This window comes from Nesoenas mayeri (genome assembly GCF_963082525.1).
Source record: "Nesoenas mayeri genome assembly, chromosome: 13".
Classification (NCBI taxonomy): Eukaryota; Metazoa; Chordata; class Aves; order Columbiformes; family Columbidae; genus Nesoenas; species Nesoenas mayeri.
In genome coordinates, this window is record NC_137550.1 from 12,389,709 (window position 1) to 12,416,345 (window position 26,637).

General features: G+C 50.4%; 1 protein-coding gene across 1 annotated transcript in view; it reads right to left on the reverse strand.

The window, feature by feature from the left end:
• Positions 1–6,497: 6,497 nt before the first annotated feature.
• The window catches only part of SLC16A2 (solute carrier family 16 member 2), a gene marked incomplete at both ends in the record, with an annotated part of 32,180 nt that continues 12,040 nt past the window's right edge, over positions 6,498–26,637 (reverse strand). Inside the window, 5 exons of the mRNA XM_080352548.1 lie at positions 6,498–6,718; positions 8,024–8,252; positions 8,760–8,903; positions 9,343–9,805; positions 13,794–13,938. Coding sequence (XP_080208674.1) covers positions 6,498–6,718; positions 8,024–8,252; positions 8,760–8,903; positions 9,343–9,805; positions 13,794–13,938 — 1,202 coding nt within the window. The remainder of the gene's footprint in view (positions 6,719–8,023; positions 8,253–8,759; positions 8,904–9,342; positions 9,806–13,793; positions 13,939–26,637) is intronic.

Genomic DNA, 26,637 nt, shown 5'->3' on the forward strand with positions numbered 1-26,637 from the left:
TCAGCATGTTTGCACGGGGCTTCCCGCTCCCCGCATTGCGATGCCGTGTTCCCTCTCCTTGCTCCGTCGCTGCACTAAGTCCTCTAATTCCCTTTGGATCTCTATTTACCACCTCAGCTCAGCTGTGGGGGGGTTTTGTTTCCCTGTGCAAGAGCCCCCGGGAGCAAAGATGATGGCAACCTCCAGCCCACCAAAGACACAGGCACGGACCCCCTTTTCTTTTTAAAGTCGTTTTATTCTACACAATTTTTTTAAACAACATTCATAAAACAGTAATTACAAAAATGGGCTAGTATGGGATAGGTTTGTTTTCTTTTCTTTTGTTTTGTATACCAACAATCAGAACTTCACATTTTGAAAGGACAGTCATACTTTTAAGACACACATTCAAATACTTTACTTCCAGATACAAAATCTGAAGGGAATACAAATTGCTTACAAGGAGCAGATGCAAAAAAAAAATTAAAAATGGAATAATTTTAGACTTTGGGGCCTGACTTCTGCACTGAATTAAGTGTCTGCTTTCAGGCTGCTGGTTTTGGAGCTCCAGGCCCCTCATAATAATAATGTTTGCAGAGCTGCTAACAGCGCCTGCAGCCTTTTAGTGTCTTTGCAGGGGCTACAGACACCCTGAGGGTGAGCGTTACCAGCACATTGGCAGGGCAAAGCAATGCATCCCACCCCAAAAACCTGCTGTTTCCATCAGCGATGGAGCTGATGCTGACCCAGGGCTGGAGTGCGGCATCGGGATCCACGGACCGGGGGTGGTGGCAGCAGGTTTGGAGGTCCCATTTTAAAAACAAGCTGTCACACGAATTACCCAAACTGGCCAAAATTCTAGCCTCCACCCTGGTGCTCTTATGTGGAGTTGGCTCCAAAATCCACCTATCTGAAAGCAAATATTTGGCTTTGTCCTGCTGCATTTCAGGGCAGGGAAGGGAGAACAGAGTAATTTCCTAACTCCCCTCAGCCTCCCCAAAAAAGTCTTGTCTCCTGCTTTAATGGGTTCAAACGGCTGAAACAGGATATGCTGGGAAAGCTCAGGCCTCGAGAAGTTGTGTCCTTTCCTCAAATGATTGGATTGAATGCACTTGGCGGCCAAAAACCCAACTGCATTCAGGCAATCTGGCCATCGCTGACCAGAGCATCAATGCTACGCAAAAACTTGCTCCAGTAAACAACTCGTCTTACATGCCATGATTAAAAATGTACAAAAAAAAAAGCTTCATTCCTTAGTAAAATAGACTTGCCTCTAATCCTATGGTTAAGAGCTACGCTTGTCTTGCTGATTGGACGTGATGTAGGGTGAGCATTGGGAAGTATGTTACAGAAACAGGAGAAGCTTTGGAGGTACAGAACCTCCTTCCAAAGCCGTGTTCTGCAGAGAACAGGAGGGACCGTGTGTCTTTCCCGGCTCAGCTCTGCCGGTGTTTTGTCCCTGCAGTGGCACAGCGGTGGTGGAGAGAGGAGACATGGGGCACCGCAGTGCCTGTCCTTGGTGGGAGTACTAAGGGCATTGCAATGTTTGCAAAAATAAAGCGACAAAACAGCCCCGAAAGGGGTTGTGCAGGATGAGCCTGCCAAAGCCCAGCGATAATCTCGCTGTCACCAGGACTAAAGTCTACAGAGCCACCGTGCCAAGCTGATAAAGCACCCGGAGTGATGCTCACCCCTTGAACACGGGGAAGGTCACCCCTGCAGCCACCCTCAGCCACCAAACCCACTCGGAGCTGCCCGAGGATGGCAGCTGCATTAATCCCACCTCTGCTTTCCTTCTGAGGAAAAAGAAGGGATACAGCTTCATTTTGGTTTGCTTTGCCAGTGGAGCCCCTCCACACTGCCAGGTCCATCCCTGCCTGACGTTAGGCAGAGGATGTTTGAGGGGTATTTAAGGAGCACTTGTCAATCACGTCACTCTCCCCAAAGGTTACAAGTGCGGCTGACATTTAAACAAAAGTGCCCAAAATTGCTGCCCAAGTGTGGGTTTTTGCGGCAGAAAGCAGCAGCTCTGGTGGCGGGAGGCGCTGCTCGGCTTGCCAAAGGAACCAGGGCTTTGAGAGTCATTCCAGTCTCCTGCTTCCAGCTGGATAAGGAGAAGCAAACTCTGCCAGTGTGAAAATTATTGAAGCTAAAATAACCAAGGTAACTCCCAAACAAAACTCTGTTGGGTACAGAGGCACGTGAAAGCCGGGTAGTGGTTTGCAGTGAAGGATGGAGGGACGGCAAGGGTCTCAGCTGGATCTGCCCCCTTCTGCATCCAGAGGATTTGGTCCAAGTTCACCTTTATGCAGGGTGTTACATCTGTATGGCCACATACAGATGCAGATGTCAAGCAGGCTTAAAATCCACCCCAAGCCACCCGAGATGCTGAACCAGAGTGATGTGAGCAAGCGCAGGTGAGATCCTCAGCACCGAATCAGGCTGCCCAGAGCAAATCACTCTTAGCACCAACGTACCAACGCCAAAAGAGCCCCTCGAGCGCTGTGCGAAATGCTCCTGCAGCACTGTCATGCATGGAAGGACGGGAATGTCCTTGCCCAGCTGCAGCCCAGAGGGTTATGAAGCTCCTTGACTGCCAGCGTGGCCAAACTGGCAGCCCCGAGCTGATGGTGGGAGGCAGAACCAAAAACGTCTTGAAACAAGGGGTCTCCAAGCCCCACGGTACCTCAGCAGACCTGCAACAGCCCTCAAGCTTTGACGGCAATTAGGATGTAGCCTTCCCACAGCAGGGAAATGTTAGGAAACCTCAAGCCCAGCCAGTGAATAGCCAGAATTTGTTAATTTTAAGCTATGTGACTTTAAGCTATATTTCCCGGGTTGTAGGACCTCAGGGCAGGGCACAATGCAATGAAACAGCTCTCAGAGATGGATCCAGCTTTGTTTCATAACTTGAAGAAGCTCTAAGCCTAGAATCACGGCACTTCCCTGGGCAGGTCCCACAGCCACTGCCCCACCAGCCTTCCCAGCGCTGGGGCAAAGCCAAAGGCTGAGAGCACAGCCAGCCCCTCAGCTCGGCTGTCCTGCTCCATCCCTCAGCCAGAGCGAGAGGAGTTAAACCCGACGCCTCACTCTGTAGCAGTAAAAAAAAAAGAAGAAAAGACAACAACTTGGTTTTGAACACCCTCAAGCTAGGGATTCAGAAGGCAGCCCCAGCCAAGCCCCGAGCAGGGCACTGCTGAGACACGTCCCGTGCTTGCTGTGCACTTACACCAAGCTACGCGCGTGCCCGCAGCTCTCCAAACACTGCAGGCACAGGGTGAAGCTGATCCCTCCCCGCTGCCTTCCACCCCCTTCCCATCAAGGGACTCGACCCATCCTTGTACCCTCGCTGGCTCTCAAAAATGTCCGAGCCTGGAGTGTCTGGCTCCACCTTCCCCTCCCAGAGCAAGGGAGCAGGGGAGGAATCACAGCACGGCACTCACAGGAGATGGAGAAGTTTGGTGTTTTTACTCAGAAAACTGAGTAAAAGGTAGTTTTTACCATGAACACTGCTTCCCATTCAGCCCTTGCCCGCCCAGAGGAGGACGTGGATGTGCTGGGCCGGGATGGGGAGAAACAGATGTTTTAGTATGAATCTTTTTGCACCAGGTAGAGACCTATTTGGCTTCACAGCACCAGACTATAACAGGGTAAAAGGATGTTTCAGGGAACAATACAATTTCTCCCTGCTCATAGATTCTCAGATTGCCACAAACCCTCCTCTCACATGCCACAAGTCTGCAAAAAAATTCTTGCAAGCTGCCCAATAATCAAGGACAAATTAAACACACAGCAGCACCATTTAGCTGATAAACAAACCCCAAAATGCTTCCCTTTATGTTGACAGACTCCAACCTTTGCCCTTCCCGTTCCCATCTGTGTTTGCAGACAGGTGAACCTTTCATTGCCGTTGCTCAAACATTCTTTCCCCACTGCAGAATTCGTCCTTGTCCTGACCAGGGGCAGGATCTAAACCAGACAAAGATGCTGAGGGTGAGTTTGGGAGGCTGGTACCAGCTGGATGAGGGGTGGATTCTTTCAAACAAACTTGGGTGGCCCATGAATGCACCTCATCACTCAAAATCTAGAGAGTAGAAAGTCATGGGCAAAGACCAAAATTTAGGGGGGATGACCATGGGTACCACCTCCCTCCTCTCCTGGGATGAGAACTGTCTCCTGCTGACACAGAGCTGACACAGATGTCACTGCAGTGTTAAGCACCCACTGCACCGAATGCAGACTCCTCCCAGGGCAATGACCTCTGCAGGCAGGCAGAGCATTTAAGGCAAGGGGAAATCTGTAGAAATTTGGGCTTTGAACCATAAATTGCCTTACGAGCCAGGGAGGTTTTACCGCAGCGAAGTCTCATGCAAAGCTGGGAGCAGCCGCTCACTCGGGCCAGCTGTGGGTTTGAGGCAGCTCTGCTCATCCTCTTGTTGATCTGAAGAAGCTACTTCTTGAATTTAAATCCCTCATAAGCTCTTTTTCAGGGGGCATTAAGATCAAAAACATGATTTAAAGAACTTAATCAAACTCCAATATGAATGAAAGCCTCAAAACTCATGAAAGGAGTTACAATATGACCTATTTCTTTCCTTCAGCTGCCAGATGGCTTTGAAGTTGCCCCACTGCCAACGCTCCCACCTGAAAAGCATCACTTTAATGGCCTGCCCTAGGCTAAGCCCGGCAGATTCTACCAGCGCTGGAGCAAAGGCACGGTGGTTCGGCTCCCCGCAAGGCACGGGTACCTGCACGTCCTGCCTTCCAGGGCAGCTCCTGCTGCCACCCGTGGCTTCCTAAACCAAGCAACGGGCCAGCAGAGCCACAGCAGATGATGCAATACAGGCAATGAGGGGTAACACCAGTCATAGAAAAGAGTATCGAAGAAAGAGACAAATGGACATTGCGTTTTACAGTCATAAACAGACATGTCACAACACACCGATTAGTTTTCCAGCTTGTAAGGGGAGAGAAGGGCCACAAGACCACAAGACCTTATAACGCATTAGCCAATGTGGATTAAAAACAGGGCCAGAGGGGCATGCAGGATCCTGAGCCTATATACAAAGGTCCCACTGCTGACTGCGGGATGGGGGGTGTCCACTGAAACCAAGTTTCCACAGTAAAGACTTTGTCTTTTATGAACCCCTGCACTCGCCTGGGGACCGAGGGACGGCACATGTTCCTGTTCAGGCTTCTCATTTTTTAATGGCAGGTGAATAAAATGAAAATCCAGGATAAATGCAACCAGGATAAATGCGAGCTTTGTTTCTTTCTCTCTTCTGAGTTATTATTCCCAGGAAAAGGTACCCTGGTCCCTCATTCACACAGGGACTCACTGGGGTGAAGCTCTGTGCCACACTCATTAGCGATACTTGGAGATAACGAATTTCTGCACAGGGCTGAGCCCTGCCTTTGCTCGGCGTGGTGGGTACCATGGGCTGTGCTATTTTCTTGAACTCTCTCCCCTTGGGGACAGCACTGACCCTGCACCGGCTCTGCACTGCAGCGCACAGGCTGCAAGTTAAATGCTGCCAGGGCTTTTATACCCTTTGGAAACACCAGGCTGACTTGTGGTTATTGCTGCATAATACACAACCGGCCCCAAAAAATCACAGCAGTACCCTGTGCCCAAGCCAGCCGCCTCCCAGCACAGAGTGAACCCACAATACATGGGGCTCTGTCTCGACCCTGTGTGCCTTGATGCCTCTGAAATCCCATCTCAGCATCTCGCAGAGCCAGCTTCCCTGCTCTTTTGCACCTCAAAAGCCCCATAATTAGTCACTGGGTGAGAAAACGAAGGTGGAAAGTGACTGAGGGACCTGCTGCTCTTGTCCCTGCGTTTTTAAGGCATATTTCACAAGAGAAGGATGCTCCTGTGTGGCTCCATCCAAGGAGGGCAGCAGGACCCGAGCAGGACGAGCTCCCCATCGCCCCCGCTGCAGCTCCCTGGGAGCACAGGAGAGCAGTGGCAAAGGAGAGGAGATTAATGCAGGACTCGGTGACCATGTATTTGGTCTGTGCATCGGACTAAAGCAGCGTTTCCTCCTTCACATCTGCTGGCTCCAAAACAGCCTCTGGTGCTGGACAAGGAGGGGGCTGCCTCGCTTGGACATGACACCGGAGGAGAAGGTTGGACAGCTGCAAGGTTCAACATACTCCATCCGTGGCCTGCTTTAAAAAGGCATTTATTAACTGTAAACTTCTGTTGTGATGTATAGAAAACTGGAGAGAGGAGCGGGAGATGGATCAAGTTTAAATCCTGGTGAGAGTTTTCCTTAGAAAAATGGTTAGAGGAAAAAAAAAATGTGGCTTTGAAATCAAACCTGTCCTGAAAGAGAGAATTTCTGCTAGTTAAAGCCTTTAACTAGAAGAACTTTTTTGTGTTTCTTCCTTTACAAACATAGTGCATTTGTAATTATTGAGAATTACAGTCCATCTAGAAAAAGACCTGTGCTTGGGCTATAGAGAGGCTGCTGGTGGCGACAGCGAGTGTCGGTGAGCAGAGATGTCACTTGTCACATGTGCGCTTCGGAGGCAGGACAGCCTGGCAGCAGCTCCCCGTTCACCGTGGTCTCTGAGACCAGCATCTTGTCTTTGCCGGAATCCAGACGCTGCTTCTTCAGCATCCTCTGATGCACCAGTGGGACGACAGAGAGCACCAAGCTGCCGATGATGGGGGGGACTCCGGCAAAATAAAAGGCTGCATCATAATTCCCAAAATAATCATTGAGGTATCCTGAAAGAGAAGAACAATGGTGGTTATACTCACGTCAGTCTAATACCGAGGTGTCTTCTCCCTCGAGTGAGAGCTGCAGCTTGCTTCAACCACCAGATCTGGGGAGATTTGGGTTTTTAAAACAAATCCTTTTTTCCATTGCATTCCTTGGAGTTTTTACAGCCTGGATGTGCACAGCCAAGAAGCAAAGCCTCAGCCATCCTTCCTATTTAACCAGAACAGGAAACAATCAGACACATCTCAAACAACCCCAAATGCAAGCTGAGACAATATTCAATGACCTGACATTTCAGGTGGCTCTTCCTAATGCCTTGCTGGCCAGGACGTAATAGGAAAAGCAGGCAGGGGCTGTTCCTCTGCAGATTGCCACCATCTGGAAGCTCTGCTTTGCTTACGGGTATTTTATCTATCAGGGGGTGTCAGAGGAAACATACATTCTGCCAGTTATAAACAATAACCGATCCCTTGAAAACCAATTTGCTTCTGCACGTGTTAGTTCAGCAAGTTCTGACACAGCCAGGCACCCGCAGAGAATAACGCACTACCATTCCTTGGTGCTGGAAAACCCCGCTGAGTTTTCCCCTGTGTAGATGCTTGCCTAGGGATTATGTCCATGAAATAAGACCCTTCACTCAGCCCTGCACTGGTGAGCCCGACCCAGCGGGTCCTGCAGCAGCACCTGAACAGCGAAATGTCTGCAACCCCCACGCTCCTTCACAAGGGCATTAAACTGAATTTTGCTGCCAGAAGCAGAAAGATCAGAGGTGCTTATGCAGCTTTAGCTTAGCGATCGCTGTTGCAGACATTCTTCTGCTCAAGGGCCAGCTTTGGCAAAGGGCTCGCTGTTAAGGACGTTGTGGTTATGACTGTGCTTAAACACATACCGAAGTTTTGGGAAGACAGAGGCTCAGGTGTCTCCATCTCTACCTTTGACTCAACAAACCAGGGGCTGAACTTACCAGTTGGCAGTTAGTCTCTAGATATCTAAAAGGACTTCTAGAAAACAAATATTTGCCAATTTTTAGCTCAGCTTCAAGCAGAAACCAGTTAATGTGATCTTGGGTCACTCTAACTGTTCCCCTACCCGTTACTTTTCTTCAGTTCAGGAGAAAGGCTCTGAGATGCTACAGGAAGTAGCACGGAGTGATGCTACACCTGTACTTCAACATCTATGTGACAATAAGCCAGAAAATTCCAAACCATATGCCTGCTCTCATGCCAAAATATAACCACAGGTGAAAGCTGTTACAGGCATCTCCTCCCTCCCAAGCACTGGGCCAGGTCCATCACCATGGCGCTACCAACCTGCTATTGGTGTACCCGCCGTCATGGGCACGGCCATCAGCCCCATGAGGTACCCTATGGCCTGGGACGCCTGCATGGGCCCCACCAGCTCGAAGGCGATGGGGGCCATGATGGTGGTGAAGAAGCCGTCGCAAAGGCCGAGGAAGAGGCAGATGACAATGACGCCCTCGAACCCTCGGCACTGGGGGATCATCATGCACAGGATGCCCAACAGCAAGAAGGACACAACCTGGGGGGGACAAAAGTGGGCATGTCATTGAGGTGTGAGATGAGTGGAGATGAGCAGCAGGAAGGGTCACGAAGAGGACGCGGAACAGGCCAAAGATATCACCCCTCCCTCTGGACCCAGTAATGTCATCCATCCTCTGCTCTCGTCTCGGAGAGGTCCTTAAGCATAACCTTTCAAGAAGCTTTAGGAAGGATTATCTGAAGGATTAGCTGCTAGATTTCAGCAGTTTTTCAGTGAGCGGGTGTCCAGCAGTCTGGGAAGAGCTGGGATCACAGAATTTGATTGCTGAATGGACACCAAGACCTCAGGTTGAGTGTGTAACTTCTCTGTACACTTTTCTATAATAATTTTTCCACCCTAACAGCAGACAAGGGTGTTAGGTAATGGTTGGTAAAGGATTTGCAGCCTGTGGTTGACAATTATTAAGCCGTGTCAATACTGATGTAGAGATGCTGTCCCCTGACCCACAGTGGTCATCAGCTACGCAGAGACGCAGACACAATGTACCTGCAGGTAAATCTTCTTCAGTCCAGGAATGCAGTCACCAATGCGGCCTGAAATCAAGCGCCCCAGACCTGACGTGGCTCCAATGCAAACCAGGAGGATCCAGTCCTTTTTGGTTTCTTGGAATCGCTTCTCCACGTATTTTACCTAGGATAGAGGGAAGGATGCAAGGACATGAATCCTTAGTAGTTAATCCCTAAAAGGGACAAGGCTTCCCACAGAGGACTCATGGCTTTGGGGGTGGTTGTGGGACCCTCATGTCTGCACTATGGTGACCTGCACACACCACTTGTCTCCACCCCAAACTAAACAGCCCCCTCCTCTCCTTCTACTAATGCCTGTCCTGGGGAGCTGTGGAAAGCCATGGCTCTACCCACCCTGGCGCAGGGGACACATAGCAGCCTTAAAAAGCTGTCTCCTTCCATCACTATTCCCGCTTAGAGGATGTGCCTGCGGCAGTTTCTTAGCTTTAAGGTTTTTGGTGGCTCTGTTCCCAACTGCCCATCTCCACCACTTGCATGGAGGAGCCCTTTCACTGCAGGCAAAGGCACCTCCCTCCCCTTCCAGTCCAAGCCAAGGTTCTCACCAGGTTCATGAAAGGTACAAGATATCCCAGGACAGCTGTAGCAATCCCAAAGGCCCAAATCCGATAGGTCTTTCTCCGGAAAATCCTCAAGTTGAAATACTTGCGCGTCTGGGACCAGCATTGCTGCCGCACACTCCGGCTGCCCAACTTGTCCTGCCCTCCGTGCTGAGAGTCACAAGAAGGTGGCAAGATGGGCCGATAGGTCAAGGACAAGAATATCTGGATGAACATTAAGGCACTGAGTACTTGAAAAGTATGTGCCAGCCCAATGGCCTTCCCGACCATCTTCAGGAAGAAGGGGAGCGGCATGGAGATGAGGCAGCTGCTGCCGGACACAATGCCGTTGGCCAAGCCAAGGCGGCGCTTGAAGTAGTGACCAAGGATGACCAGCGAGGGCTGGAAAGCGAAGGAACTGCCACAGCCAAAGAGGATCCCATACGTGAAATAACGAACTTCCAGAGACCTAGTGGAAAACAAAAACACCCAAACATCGAGGTGGTTACGTTATGCAGAGGTAAGGAAGCCTTCTCTACCGCGGTTCTGCAAAACCTGGAGCCAAGACGCAGGTCTCACACACCACAGGTGCTACACAGACAGTCTGACCTCAAGGAGCTTATTCACTAGCCAAAGTAAGGATCATCCTCAGTTCACAGCTGACACGTTAAGTCTTCAAGAAAATGGAGTCTAGCTGGGGAGCCCTTTCTACAAAGAAGAGAAGGCAGTAGCCAACTTGTCCTCCTTGGGAAGTTGACCGAACTTGAACATTTTTTAAATTACAGCAAGCAAGATTTTCTAAGGTAGGCAGGGTGGGTTATTTTTAGCTAAAAATCCATTTTTTTTCCACTGAAAGGACTAATTGAAAACATTCTGCACCCAGTGTTTGAAAGCAGAAGGCACCAGCCCCACTAGTTATTAGGCACTTAGGAAGGGAACATTGCATTTCTGCTCAGGCTCCAGGCTGGTTAATTAAGTTCTTCTTTAAGCTCTTCTGGGAGCTTCAATTAGACAGTTAATAGGTCTCATTTGTACCTTACATTGGTGGCTGCACTTGAGGAGAGAATGAAGTGGCTGCTCTACAGAACAGGTGGAAAGTCCTGAGAGCCTTTAGCAGGAGCCGTTTCCCAATTGCCAGTCCGGTTTTCCCAGCAGGAGCAGCTGAGAAAGGAGCCTAAAGATAGGCAGTGCCAATAACCCGTTGTGTTTCTCTCCAGATGAAGGATTTTTCCTTCATTCCAGTGCAATACATTCAGCTGCAAAAGTCTGCACACGAAACACTGCATGGGAAGAGAGCATGATGGAAAAGTTTGGGCAGCTCATGGGGCAGAGATGTTGCACAAACAGGATCTTTACTCCAACACTCAGAATGATTTGTGTGAAATACTGAGTGCTGCTCCTGTAGCAAGTGAGAAGACGGCAGCCCAGATCTAACAGAGCGCTTTGAAGTTGAGAAGACATTTACAAGCACATCATTTCTTCCATTACACGCTCTTCTCTTTAGCTAGCCAAGCAGAAAGCACAACATGCTTGCTGTATCCAACAGCTCCAAGACAAATGACTGTCATGAAAGGCAATTTCCAGCTCCTCCAGAAAGAAGCCACATCAGAACAGCCCTCCATGGGAGCCAGGCAAGCAGCTGGGCTGCACAGGCTGTCTCCGACCTCCCACGCACCAGCCTTGGCCATCTCAGCTGGGTCACACCAGCTTTGGTGCTGCTAAGCTGACATGTTGGATAAGTGGAGACAAATGCCAAGGTTCCCATCTGCTCCTCATGGATGCTAAGACACCCCCATATGAGCATAGCAAAGCAGGGACTCCTTTCAGCCTTTCTTCTTAGCCAGGATTTCCCACCCTGATTGCTGGGAATCAGCCAGCTGCTCTCCGGCAGGAAGGGCGGCATTGTCTCCCTTGGATAATGAGATCTCCCATGGATAATGACATCTCCTGGGACAAGGAGGTGTCCCTCACAGCCTCTCACAGGAATGGCCCTAGTTCAGCTCCGCTGGGGGAGGTTTGAGGTATTTCTCTTTGTGGGCAAAATGGAGTAGAAACTGAAGCAGGGAAGGAGAGGCAGATGAAAAGGGATCAAAACCCCACCACAAAACACTTAACAGTGAGGAAGAGCAGGGCTGGGAGGGCACTGGTGGGCATATGAAGAGAGCCCTGCTGAACTGGCTACCGTCTCCCATTCCTCATGCTGAAACATTCCCCCTTAAACTGGAGGGATGATGAAGTCTGAACACAACTGAGATTTGTCTCTTTTTGAGGGTGCAAAAGTTCTGCAGTGGCTTGAGCTGCTGAGGAGTACAGGAGACAGGCCAGTGCAAGGCAGCAAAGTGAGGAAAAGCTTCGCCTCAACCCCATCCAGAAAACTTCAGCCTTCCCCAGAGCTCTGCTTTTCAGCATATCTTGTTTATTTAGTGGTTTTCGTACAAAACTCCAAATATTTTGAGAGTAGGAGGCAACTGAGCACGAGCTGGGCGCTGGGGTCGTGCCATGAAAGCTCAGTAGGTTTTTGGATCAGCTTGGTGTGGTACTGGCAACCGCGGCTCCTCTGTTTGGACAAAGCAAGCCCATTTTAGAGAAACCAGTAGATAAAGGGTTGCTAAGCCTTGATCCAGCCCTGCCTAAGCCCACCAAACCAAGGCTACATCTCCCTTTACAGCAGCAGCTGATGAACAGCAGCTCCCTTTGCAGCGGCACTAGGTGGCTCATCTCCAGCTGCAGGGAGCCGGCAAAGGGGAGCAAAAACAAAACCAAACCCAAAAACCCAACCCCTTCTCCATTGTTCTGGGTGAGAGAAGCTCTGAATTTCGGGACATTCAGATGGATCACTGCCAAATCCCACAGCCCTGCTGCTCTTCCTCAAGCCGGGCTGTGCCGAAGGCAGCAGCGTCCCTCGCCACGGTCCAGCTGCAAAGGGGCTCCTTTCTGCCTTACAAGGAGCCAAAGGAATGTGAACCGAGAGCGAGGAGGCAGGAAATGGGGATTGCAGCTCTCGAGCTCTCCTGGAAATAATATTCTTCTCTGCCTGTTTGATTTTTATTGTTTTTTTAAGCCCAACACAACAAGCCACTGGCAGCGATGTGTCTTTGCATGAGCATTTTACAATAGTGGGGGGAAAGTCCAAACTCTGTTGATTAGAAGGAAAGCAAAATTACGTGGGAAGTGCCTGTGATCTGCTCTGCCAGGAGCACAGGCACACCTTCCCTCAGGATTGACTGTACTTTCTCCGATTAGTGTTATCTTGTGAAATACAAAGCGGTAGCACCTGCGGAGGAAGTCTCAGAGGGTGCTTTCTTGCTGCTGCTGCCCGAGATGTTTTAGCATCTCAAGTCCCCCAGCTGCAATTGGTCCCTGGGGCTTTGCAAGGAGGCTCAGAAGCTGTCCCCACTCTATGCGGTGAAGGAGTCCCATAGCTGGGGACTCAGTGACCCATCACACAGCACTATCCACAGGGAACCGGGGTTGGGCAAGAACGAGGGAATCATTGACCAGGGTAAGAGGGAGCTGGCGTCCCGCTGGCCAGCGCGGGCAGGGTGGGCAGGGAGGAGCACAGCACAGGCAAGTCGCCCTCTGGGAAACTTGCATTTGTTTTAAAAAACACTCACTTCTTGAAGCATTTTAATTAAAACAATATTGATCTTAACTGAAACCCAACCCAAAACAGTGTTTTTATTCAGAAAAACTGAGGAAAATGATGCTTTGGAGGGTGCCTCCATGGCGCCTTTGAGACTCCATTTAACAAGTGCTGCATAAAGGACCCCAGAGGTGACCTCTTTTTGCTCCCACAAAGATGCGAATGCTTGGTTGGAAGGATTCTCACAGGGAATCAGGTACACCTGCCATCCAAATGCACATCAGCAAGTGTGTGCCAGTAGAAATTCATGGCGCTGAATCAGCCATGGAAAATGAGGAGCAGTGATTGCCCTGCTCTGCCACAAACATTCAAGCTGGGAACAGCACACACTGCTCCAAACCTCGTCTGCCTTCCCCTCCCTGTCTGCCCTGCATGGAAACTCACTCTTGCCAGGTGTAATCCATCAAATATTATTTTAAGCATTAATTTACTCTCAGTACCACATGTGAAATCGGTTGCAAAGTAGAATGGTTTTGTCCAGGAGTGTCTCTTTGGAGCTGCCTGCGAGAGGCACGCCAACTTCTCACTGCCTGTTTTAAAGATCAAATGAAGGACGCGAGGGCTGAAATCCCATAAAATAAAGACCCTTGCTCAGGTAAAATTCACTCTCTTGTTATATAAGGACAAAACAACTTGGATCAATCTGGAGAGCACACATGAACAGCACATGAGCTGTAGGGGTGCCAGGAGACCTCCCACCTGAATGGAAACCACCTGCTTTGCCCCAAAAGGCAGCAGCAATGTGTAGATGGGGCAGTTGCAGGGAACAGTGAGGAAGAGGAGCTCACTGAGGAGCTGGACTCTGCAGCCTTACTTGGTGAAGGAGCTGGAGAGGAGTCCGATGAAGGCGATGGTAGCTCCCATGGCTGCCGTGGTCCTGCAGCCAAGCCGGTCAGTGAAGATGCTGACGATGGGAGAGCAGAAAAAAATCATGCCCATGGCCAAGGAGCCGACCCATGCTAGGGAGAGAGAAAAAAGGTGACGGTGAGGGTGTGACATCAAGCGGGTGACAAGAAGAGAACAACCAGGACCCAAGTCCAGCTTTGAAGGTGGTCTTGGTAGGGAAGCGGCCCCATCACATCATTAATTAACAGTGCAGCTAATAAATAGCAAGGTTTCCACACACGCTGCCCACTGGCATCATAATCAGGGTGCGAGCTGCAGCATCTCGCTGTTCACCCATGTGATGGAGGCACGGCCAGGTTTTCCTCTCATTCCCCTCCACTGGGCTCATACGTGTCCTAAGGAAATCACTGAATTTTCAGTGCTTTTTTCTAATGGCCCTTGCCGTGCATGTAATGATGCCTCCACTGATGCTGTTTCCACAGGGGACATCTCCATGACCAAAAGGCCCCTGAACTCCTCAGAGCCCTTTGCTCTGAGGCTTCGGCTGTGAAGAGTTTCATATGCTGAGTTACAGCTCTGCATTTCAAGGTACCACACTCATCCGTCACTGCTCCCCAGAGCCAGGACATCTCCCCCTCACCCCACGTTCAGCGGGGACTTCTCGTTGTGCCAGCTTGAATTGCATCCACATCACCCTGCCAGGCAATGCCCAAGTAGGACCATGATCTCATGTCTCCTTCCAATCCATCTCTGGAGAAAACCACTGTCTGGCAGGCTCTCTTTTTTCAGAAACTTTTATGATTTGCAGATTATTTCAGCCTGTCTTCTCTGTCTTCTTCTGAGAGAAAAACTCTCAGTTTACCAGCTCTGAGGAGGAGCAAGAGGCACATGTCCCTTCATGAGGCACAGCAGGATGGATGGACAGACAAGAGGACCCCAGCCCTACCCTGGTACCCAACTGGGGGCACCTCCTGGAGCATCTCCCAGCTACAGGCACTGTCTCTTGGCTGCCAAGCACAGCTTGCCCCACACAGACCGCAGGACATGTGCTCCTTGCTTTTTTTATTCCCCCCCTTCTTTTTTTTCACCCAAAGCAATCACTCTGCGAACCCTTTTAGCGCAGCCCTGCACAATAACAACCCCATCCTTCAAGAGCCATGAGATTTTTCAGAAAATAGCCAGGTCCCTATTAAAAGCAAATCCCAGCTATAAAACAGCCTCTCCAACCTCTGCTTTTCAAAAAAGGACCACACAAAGAAGCCCTTGCTAGCCTGGGAAGAACTGACCCTTCCAAATTAATTATAAGTTCGCAAGGATCCAATTTACTCCGAAGTCTTCCTTAATAAATGCAGAGCGGAGCAATAAGAAGCAAAGCAGAGGCTGTGCAGGAACCTCGTGGGATTCGCTGAGCTCTTGTCTCGACATCAGGCAAAATGAAAAAGGGTGAGGGAGAGGGACAGGGCCCCCCTCTCTGGCTGATTTTCTTGGTTATAAACACAAGGCACAGTGTAATGTAAGTCCTTCTAACAAGATTAGGTGGCACGGCTCCAACGAGCCGTCCAAAACAACTCCAAGAGAGGGCGAGGGGTGGGAGTAAAGCCAAGATGGGAAAGGCTCGTTAAATTGGATAATATACTTCCAGAAATGTTCCTTCTACTCCAGCCAAGGCAGTAAAACGTTAGATGGCCCCGTCATGTTTGAAGTTTGTTATTTTTGGAAATTACTTTAAGAAATGCGGAAATAAAAGCATAAAGCAAAGTATTAAATTTAAAGGGCTAGATTCTGATCTTAATAACCTGGGGATTTACATGCAAATAAGCAGTATCAATCTCTGGCCCCAAAAATGCACACTCACCTGCAGAGATCAAAGCAAACCTAGGGCGAGAGGCTCAGCAACGGGCACTTAAAAGCTCCTCCAGCTTTGGGTTTGTAAAAAGGAGATATCACTCAATTAAAATCAGTAAACACACAAAAAAAAGAGTCTCGTGGCAAATTGCTCTACCTTAAAGAAAGGGCTTACCACAAGCAATGAATAAAAATAGGCTTGGGGAAGAACATCAAGTTAAAATTAGTAAGAACAATAGCCTCACTTCCAGAGCGGGGTTTTGTCTTCCCAGCACTTCCCAGTGCAGCCCCGGGAAGCCGGGAGGGCTGGGCGAGCTCCAGTGCTGGGAGGAAACCTTGGTGAAATCTGGGGGACAAGAAAGCCCCCAGCTCCAGTCCCGGTGCAATTCACCCCAAAACAGCCCCTGGAGAAGCATGATTTACCCCCCTGTTTTAACCCCAGCGCGATGGTGGTTATCTTCTGTCCCCTGGGTCAGGGCAAGGCTGGAGGAAAGCCATGGCAGAAACCCATGGGTTGGGACAAAGACGGGGTTCAGGTGAAGTGTAGCCCCAAACCTGCCCTCCAGACATGGAGCTGGAATGTCTGGATCTGCTCCAGGGGATGAAGGGTTTGCTTTTGGCAACTCATGTAATGTGCTATGGAAGTTTCTCCTGGACTTTCCTGGACATGAAGGGCAGAGGCAGCTGTTCCTCCGGTGGAAACCAGACAGGGCTTAACCAGCCTGAGTCAGGCTTCCCTTCGGCAGCTCCTCAGACGCTGGAGAAGTTACAACTTGATTTAAAACCCAGAGGAAAAACAAAAAAAGGGGAATCTCTGCTTCTGATTTCCACAAGGTTTGGATGAGACTGTTAATTCCTAGCTCAGCCACACCTCGCAACCCTCTGTGGCTGATAACCTGGGTAAGATATAGAAATACAAAAAGACAAGCCCCCACAAGAGGCACGAAGCCTTATCAGCCATGCAGTGTGATCAAGCAGATTCTAAAAGAAATGATGGACTGAATCCAGCTGAGGATGGGGCTGGAACGAGCTCAAGAGCTGTGTAGAATTTGAACAGGAGTCTGGTTAAGACTTGATCAAGTCTTGAGGTGCTGTAAGTCCAACCATCTCCTGGAAGTGCCAGCTGAAGGGGCTGATTTTGGAGCTGTCACAGTGGGACCCAGCTGGCAACGGCCAAGAAACCCCCTCTCCAAGGGATGCATCTGCAGAAACACCAATGGCTTCAGAAAATGCTCTTTTAGTTAAAAAGAGGCATTTAGAGCACTCTCCTTTTGCAAGAGGGAGTGAAGATGACCTCTGATTTGGGCGCTAGGGGATGGCAGCAGCCCAAGCTGCCACCTGAGCCCAGGCCACCTGCAGCCTCGTATTCCTCTAGAGCTGACGGGACCTTCCTGGTGGTCCTGAGGATGCTCTGGGCTATGGGAAGAGCCCAGCATAGGGCTGATGCCCCTCTGCTGGAGCAGAAAGTTTGACCAAGAAGAGCCAAACTGTTGGCCCATGGCAGATCCAAACTGTTGGCCCATGGCAGATCCAAAGCAATATGGTCTTCAACACAGACAGGGTTGAAGATCTCCAGGGAGAACAGTGTGGATGTGGGTAACATGGCCAAGCTGAGCTGTCCTCACTCACTGCTCACTCTGGACTCAAGACAGAGCAAAAACTGTGTAGGTCACGCATCTGCCCACCAGCCCTACAGCATCCAGCTGCGTCCATGATCGAGGAGCTCTGGGACCAGGTGTGCCTTGGCCACCACGTCCTCATGGCTGTGGGTGACACCGCTGCTGGGGACCCTGTGGCAGAGGAGTAGGGTCAGGACCTGCAATGGGGTTGGCAATGCTGAGGGGCCAGGGAGGGCTGTGAACACCACGTTTGCATGTTCATGGCAGCAAGAGGTGGGCAGGGCCCCTGTCCTACGTGCCAGACATCAGATGAGCTTTCTTTCCAGCAGGGCCATCCCAAAAGAAGCATAGAATCATAGAATAGTTTGAGTTGGAAGGGACCTTCAAAGCTCATCCAGTGCTACCTCTGCCATGAGCAGGGACATCTTCACCAGCTCAGGTTGCTCAGAGCCCCATCCAGCCAGGCCTGGGATGTCTCCAGGGATGGTTCATCCACCACCTCTCTGGCCAACATGGGTCAGTGTCTCAACACCCTCATTGTAAATAATGTCTTCCTCATGTCTAACCTGGATGTCTCCTCCTCCAGTTCAAACTCATCACCCCTTGTCCTATCGCAACAGGCCTTTCTAAAAAGTCTGTCTCCAAAAGGATGAAAAGCTCCTTCCTTGCCAGTATTTTCCTGAGCATAAAAAGATTTCGGAGCGCTGTGGAGCAGAGCAAAGTAAGAAACAGCAGGGTAAAATGTCCCCACTACAAGACACAGATCCAAATGCCCACAGAATTTAGCACATTGTTTCAAAAACCATCACTAAAAAGTCATACCGCATAATACTTGTAGCTGAACCTATTTGTTCCTTTAAAAATGTGTCCCCAGGGAAAGAGAAGGAAGGGACGTTGCTCTCAGCTGTGCTTCCCCGCTGACCCAAGTACCCTGGGCTGGAGGGATCAAGGACCAGGAGGTGACCTCAGATCCGCCGCTGGAGGAAGTGTCTTCCCTTGCTTCCCGCGGCTTCTCCCGCTCGGGTCGCATGGCCAGGACAGGGCGGCTACTGGAGGGGACAAGGACATGCTGCAGAGGATCACCTCACCATGGCATTTGGCATTTCTTGGAGGAGAAATGGGTCAGCCAAAGGTATTTTGCCTCCATCTCCCCATCTGTACTGCTCCTCCAAGAAATAAGTAATTTCTTGACTCGTGCATTCTGGTGGCAGGGAAGCTCTGCTGCCATGATCTTCAAAGCCCTTCCCAGCTTCCTTTTCAGGTGGCCTGGGAGCCCAAGCAAACTGGTGGCCTGCCCACGCAGACACCATGGGGAAGGGATCAGCTGTGACTCCCATTTCACAGAGCTAATGTGTGCTGTCCGGAGCACATCTGCAATGGAAATGAAACAGCTGTTTCATCTTGTGCCCATAAAACACAATTTGCGTCATCCTCTTGCTTGCTCAAAGTTAAGCCTGACTTGTTCCCAACAGCTCAGCCTTATGTCCTCAACACCCCCCGCAGACCGAGAACATCCCGGGGAGGGTTGGTCAAGGCTTAAATAAAGGCAGATGCAAAGCCACATCTGAGGAGGTCACCATGACGCACAGCAGGAAGGGAAACTAAGCTAAAGAGCAGCAAACAGAAGCTCGGGAGCAGCAAACCAAAGCTGAGGAGCAGCAAACCAAAGCGGGGGAGCAGCCGGGCTCCTCTGGACGGGAGGTGGTGGTGCGGTGCAGTGGCACCTACTGTGCATCACGTGCAGCTAAAAGCCAGATAAACTCATTAATTGTATTGCAAGCCCTGCTTAGTACCATACCCTAAAGCTTCAGAACAAAGTCCTCCTTTATCAGGTTTGGCTGACTTCTCCCCGCTCCCTCCTCTCGAAAACAATTCCAAAATAGCCTGAAAATTGGAATAAATGGAATTATTCAGAGGAATTAGTCAAGGCCAGGTCTGACTAAAGACCCTTTCAAGGTCCCATGTGTGGCAGTACTAGGAAAGAGTAAGGAAAAATGTGAATATTGTAGGAGAATTGGCAGCTACTGTCACCATGCCATGGTCCCATGACCATGGATAACACAACAGCTCCTCAGAGACCAGACCCAGCAAGCGTCCATCCAGTCTTTGCAATAGGAGACTTGTAAAAAATCAATTTTTAACTTGTTCATGATCATAGGGCACTGGAGTAGAGTAGGCTGGGAAGGTACTTTGCTTTAAAAATCCACCATGTCTCTCATGATCAGGCTTCTCTGCCTTCCCTCGCTCTCAAGGACGCAGGAGACATTTAAGAGATGATGCCCAGGCCACCTCTGGTAACCACTAAGTGACAGACATCAGCTTATGTGAGAGAAAAGTCCCAATATTAGCTGCCCTGTGGCCACGTTAAGTACAGATGGAGACAAATCTGTGGTTTTGCTTGGCAAGCAGCAGGTGCGGAGTGTTTGCCTGAGGTTCCTGCACTGAACGTCTTGGAGAAACTCAGACCTAGCCACATTATGCACCATTTAATTCCAAAACCATAAAATTCAACCCCGGTTAGAGCAACATGGCGTTGGAGCTTGTGTCTGCGCTGCATCACGTCCTCCCCATTCACAGCCCAGCTCCCGCTTGGCCTCAGAGGCTTCAGAAATGCAAATTCTTGTGAAATCCATCCAAAAGCAACAAGGCAACATGTGCTCTGCAGCTGAAACCCCCCCCTGCTTCCATGTGCCCAGGCTGGATTTTTCTCCCCAGCATTCCCTTCACCAGGACAGGAAGGTTTTTCTTCTCTGCTTTGCCTTCTGGCTTACAATTTTTGAGAGATGATTCACCTACCACACACTAAAGTTACCCAGCAAATAGCTATGGTCACAACAACTTCATCTCAACATGGGCTCCCATCCATCACGTCCCATCCAGCCATCTTTCCATGGCCTCCATCCTTGAGGAAGCTGGAGATGTTGCTACTCCAGTCTCTCCTGATGTTAGGTGACTCCAAGGGATGTTGAATTGGACCAAGTTTGCCCATGTCTCATCTCCCCAGGTGAGAGCCTAGGGATGCATGTCCAGAGGGCAGAACTTGGGGTTCAATTGCTGTTGGGCAAAACGAGCGCCCTGACACAGCTCCTGCCTGAATGAGCTGGCAGAGCCTCTTAATATTGGGGGGAAAAAACCCCACATCCCAGGGGTGAGTGTTCCCTCATTGAACTGCACTGTCGAACACCCCACCAGCCCCTGGCTGCGTTTTAATACAGCAATTTTACAAAAGTTCCATTTTAATTGGTGAAAATTCCCTCCTCCCGCCCGCAGAGTGCCAATCTGTAATTAGCCTTTCATGTAAAAACGATGTTTATTCCTGACGGAGTTTATCTTGGCACAAACACGCACTCTGAAATGTGCACACATTTGAAGACTCAAACCCTGCATTTAATTCTCTATCTGCTTGTTAATCCTCATTGTTCCCAAGCCCGTTTTCAAAACACACCCACTGGGAGAAGAAAGCATTTATATATATATATATATATATATATTAAAAAAATGCTTACAGCATTAGGAACACCAGCAGTGAGTGCAGCATCACAGGCACCAGCCTGGGGTCTGGCTGCCCCACAGCTCCCAATGCTCACCCAAACACACCGTGCCAATCCCAGAAGCCTTTTGTCCTGATTTTCTTCCTTATTTTTTTTTTTAATATAACTGTTCTCTCCAGCTGTGATGTCTCTCGGATGTTCCCTCTGCAATGCAGTCACTCACCTGAAGGACAGGAGCCTCCGTGTTTGTTTGGCACCTCTACAGTGGTAGGGTGAGCAAGGCATGGTGGGGTCAGGGTTTGGGTCAGAGTGACAGTCAAGGTTAGGGTCAGGATTAGAGTCAGGGTTGGTGTTAGTGTTTGGGTCAAGACGAGGGTCAGGGCCAGGGTTTGGGTTAGGGTCAGGGCTATGGTCAAGGCTTAGGGTTAGGTTTAGGTGGCCTAGTTCTCCCCAGCCCAATGCACCTTGACAGGTTAGGGGTTCCTCCAGGCCCCATGTGCTGCCTCCTCATGCTGTGTTTGTGGGGAATGTCCCCACTGGTGGAGCCAGGCAGGTCCTGGAGCCGATGCAAATGATTAACTGTGGCAGGACGGTGTGGGTCAGCTGTGAACCCAGACGCTCACTGCTGCATGTCAGAAATTTTACACCTTTGGAAAAGCCATGACCTGACCAAATTTCACTGGGCTTTTACTAAGATTAAACTCCTCCAGTCACTTGTACAAGTGCGTGAAGGGCTCACTTGAGGACAGCCCAGCACTCCCACCCTGCCACGGCCATCCTCCAATGCTTGACAGGGCAGTGGTGACACTGTTCCTCTTCCCTGAGCCCAAAAATGAGTCATCTCCTCCAAATCCCCACCGTGGCTGCTTTTAACTGGCAGACTTGTACTGGTAACCAGTTCCTGCAGCACACAGATGACTGGGAAGAGAGTGCAGCTGGGAGATGAGGATGGAGTAGCTTCAGGAATTCACCCCGCTGCTTTATTTCCCTTCGGAGACCACCAGCACCAAGAGATCACTCTGCAAAACGTGGTTGTCCATCCAAGGCAAAAACCACCATGTTTGCAAACCAGGCAGGGAGGATGCAAGGAGGTGGCACCAGCCACCACCTCCCAGCCTGGGACCCAATGAGAACTGACACTATTGGGGGGAATACCTGACACCCCAAAAGGGCAGGAGGGTGACTCTGGAGGCACCCCACGCTCACCTTGCACCCCAGCATCCTGCCAGCCATCCCATGCACTTGGCTGTTACAGCATTTTGCCGGCTCGGGGCAGCTTGGCTGAATTTGTGATACGCCGCCAGGACGCAGAGGTTGTGGCTCCCGGCCAGTGCACATCACAAGACAAAGCAGCACCATGGCTCGTGGGCCCAGCTGAGGCCAACAGGACCCTCAGTGTCAAGGTCAGCGGTTCATCTTGCGGCCAGGCACAGCCTCCGTGTGCATCCCTACGGGTGCCTCTGCCCAGCGCAACCCTACCGCTGCAGCTGGCATTGCGTCTTCATCTATATGATGATATTATATCCAAGACATGGCTGCAGAACCCCCCAAAACCCAACATTATTCCAGCACCTGGGGCATCCCAACTCCTTGATGCCTCAGGGAGAAGATGGGCTACTGGCCCCCAAGCAGAGGCAGGTTGGGTACCCCTCCCAAAACACAGCTGGTGGCCCAAGACTGCTCCATCCCTTGCAAAATCACTGGGTGCTTTTTGTCTCCTCTCTCCTCCCAGAGCAAACCCCGCCTGGGCTGCATTTGGGGACCCTCCGCCTTCTGCAGGGAGGCTGGGGTGAGAAAGGATGCTTTTTTCCAAGCTGGAAGAGACAGAAAAGTTTCCCTCTTTGCCAAATTTCTCCCAAGCCATCTTCTGTTTCCCATTAATGGTGAGAAGAAACCCTCAAGCCTGGGTCTGTGCTCCTCCCATTGCAAGTCCCATGGGCAATTGTCAACATCCCAGTAAAAAAGGAGAATTAAACCCACCTGACCTGGCTGGCCATGATGCAGGGACCCGCAGAGCAAGGACTGGCAACGGATGGAAAACAACCCCCCTGCTCTGCTTTTACATCTCCCCCACAGACAGTTTTTCAACTCCAGTTGCTGGCAAGAGCCGGGCTGATCCCAGTTGAATTCCTTCCAATTACCAGCAAATAAATAGCAGTTAAATGGAGGGAAAGAGAAAAACACCCTTTTTTTTCAAAGGGAAAACAAAGAAGCTGGGGAAAATAAATGGAGACGAAATGTTGGGCTGGTCATACGCTCATGAAGATCTTTTTCCCCTCTGGTTTGTGTACTTGACAGCCTTCTCTTTCAGTTAATTAAGGGATACTCAGAAAGAAAAATACTTCCAGCCCTTTGCCAACGCTGACCATTAAGGGGAGAGTCATAGCATGCTTGAGCCCAAACCCAAGAGCCCTGACCACAGCTCCTCCATCCGGCCCAGCTACTTAAACCACCGTTTTTCAGACAAAAAGGTGCCATTGCAAGACATCTACAGTCTCCTCCCAACCCTGGCAGACTTCTGCCCAACCTCTTCTCCAAACCCTCTGGTGACAAGCATCTCGAACCTTCTCTAGGCAAGGGCTGGCTCTTCTTGCATTCCAAGTATTTCTCCCAACCAACACCCTTCTTGCTGCAAAATTTCAAAGCATGGCTTTGCAGCCTGTCCCGCACCAGACAGAGAAAGCAGCTTATTACCTTTTTAGCGGCTTTATAGGGAACTGAAGGCAGTGATGCACCTTCTTCCTCTAACAGGAACAACCCCAGCCCAGGCTTCTGTGCTGCTGGCTCTGCATCACAGCATCCTCCCCTCCCATCACCCCCAGCCCGTATAAACCTCACAGACCCCCCCCAGAAATGCTGCAGCAACGTCAGCCTGAACTCCCCTGGGGCAAGCGCCCTGAAACAGAGAGTGCTGGGGCGGTAGCGATGCCTCCTCCACAGCGCACGACCAGAGCCGTCTGCTCAAATGTTATCAAAATATTTCAGTTATGTTACTTATTCGCTTACACCCAACAAGGCCCCAATTTCCCTGAAAACAAAGTCCGCCCAATACCAGACTATAGATAGGGCTGGAAGTATGAAAGGGAAAATTTAGGCAGCTGCTGCGGGCGCTTTCCGAAGGGAGGCCCCTCTCCAGGCTGTGCCAGTCAGCTTTTAAGTTGGCTTTTAAGTTGTTTTGCCCCCAAGCTTCGTTCACAAAGGAGATAACACCTCCCTGCAATGGCCTCTTCTGTCTGGGCTCTCCCACCACTGTTGGTGGATCCCTGGGCTGGTCCCAGTGCTCACCCCTAGCCCAAACCCTCCGCAGCGCAAGGGATGGCACAAGGTGATGACCAACCACAGTGGAGGACCCACCAGGGAGCCTGTTCCCTTGAGCGAGTATCTTTAAAAATCAAAATAAGCTAGGAAAAGCTGTCTATAAGCAGGTTGAGCAGAGCTCTTGAGTGGGCACACAGCCAGGGCAATATCCCAGGCTGCCCCAGCCATGTCCGTGCAGCAAAACCTGATGGTCATTGGGAAATTTTTTCCTTCTCTGATGCAGAAGAGCTTCCCCTGGGTCTCCAGAATGGAGACATTAACACCTTTGGATCGAGCTCCTGAAGCCTGCTGATGGGGGGGAAAAAAATCCCCGAACAATGCAAGACTTGTGTATCATCATTAAACCACACACCTAGGGGCCAAAAGAGGGGTGAAATATCCACGTGATTTTAATCTCTTGGAGTTTCCTTACATTAAAGCACACACTTGAGAACACCTGGATATCTCAAAAAAATAGACCATGCTGTAATTAAGCAAATCCGATAGCTAAAGGAAACTGAAGAACAGCAATATTTTATTTAACTTTTTCCTCGACAAGAAACAGGTTATACCCCTTTGCCAATGGGCTGTTACTTTTGGCTGACCTGCTCTCATTTGAAAGTTTTTCAGACGCCGGGTGGCTTCGGCAGCCACCCCGCAGTGCGGGGAAGGGCCAGCCCTGCCCTTTGATGCTTTGGGCGGATGGAGAAAAGCTACGGCCGAAGCATCAGAGTTTCCTGTGTGGGACGGTACCCAGCCCCACGGTTCCCATCAGCATCTCGGGAACCCAGCCCCGAGCCCTCCAGCTCCTGTCGGTGCACCTTGAGTGAGGATCCATAAAACATATATACACACACACATATATATATGTGCATACATATGCCCATATGCATCTATGTATACACAGACATATACATATATATTAAAAAAGCAACCCCCTGAGGTCTTTAGCCCACACAAGGGTGGCTTCCCTTGAGCCCTGCAATGTTTAACGAGACCGAGGGGAACCAGGGACAGCCCATATCATTTAAAGTGCCTCAGCAGCAAAGTGCCCCGTGAAACATTAATGTGCTTCCCTGGAGAAATGCTTTTGCTTTTTGCTGCATCAAGGCCTTTGAAATCAGAATAAATAACAGGGCAGGTTAATGAAGGTTTCTATCAGTTACTGGGTAAGTTTTGGTCCCTCTGCGATTCAGGTTTAGAAACCAGGGAGCCACAGAAATACTGCATTTTGGGGTAGGAATTCAAAATACCCTGATTCCACAGCTGCCAGGCATGGGATTGCTGTAGGTAACACACACCACAGTCCCTGGGCTCATTTTCAAGTATCTGAGTTCAGATTTCTCCCACAAAGCCCATCCATGCCCAGGGGCAAAGGGAAAAGCAGAGGCCAAGCAGGTTCAGCAGTGCAGAGCTGAAGCCCCCCGTGATTTGGGGGTAAGGAGAGATGCGAGAGGCCACAGGCAGCTCTGGGATGCAGACTCCCAGCATGGGGTGGATCTAACCCTGCCACTCGCCCCAGCACCAGACTGTGGGTGGACACAAGTCTACCAGCTGCTCCATGACCATCTCTTCACTGACGCATCATAGGATTGCTCAGTGAATGCTCACCTTCTACAGTGACCCCAACATGGGGCTCTCCATTCCCAAGCCATGCCTGGCCACAGCGAGCTGGCTTTGCAAGTGGCTTGATGGATGGGCAGAGCAGGGCCAGGGTCCCAAATGCCACTGTGGGGCCAAGTGTCTGTGCCATGTGCCAGCAATGAAGGAAAGACTGCTGAGACCATGGTAAATCTGCACCATGGGGCTGAGCAGAGGCAGCCAACAGCTCTTTACTGCCCATGTAGCCCTTCCCAAGGCAAGAAGGGCTCCCAAACCCCAACTGCTACAGCTGAAGTCACAGCAAAATGTCAAGTCCTTTCTGCTGGCCAAGGAGCAACTCAGAACTGGGGCAACCTCAGGACTGGAGCAGCAAATGCAGCTGAGCTGTGCTCCCTGGCTGCAGCTGAGTAGCAATCACAGGCAACCAGAAGCTGAAATTTCCCTGCCCCCAAAAAAATCTGTGCTGTGGCACTGACCAAGTGTAGATGCACTAAGCAGAAAGTGTGGGAGGCAGAGCCCCATTTGCATCCACCACTTGGTCTGATCTGGTCACAAGGCTTCAGTGTGTCAAGGAGTCAGAAAGGGCACGGAGGTGTAAGGGAATGGGGTGATGGAGAAGCTGAATCCCCCCCAGCCATGGCTCAGGGGGCTCCCGTGTTGCTGCCAGTCCTGTTGGGCTGCAAGGTGGTGGCTGTGGGTCAGCTGGAGATCACGCATCATTTGCAGAGCCAGGGAGAGGCTCCCTCCCATCTTGATTGCTAATGAGAGTAATACCAGCTGCTTCTTGCTTAACCAGTCTGACCATCAGGCTGAGCCAAAACTGATTCATTCATAAGAAAATGGAAAAGGAGATCAACTTGTCACCAGCTCTGACTAATGGGGAAACCAGCCAACAACCTGCTGCTTGCACACTGGCCCCAGCATCGTGCTTTTTCAGCTTTTCATCATCTTCCCAAAT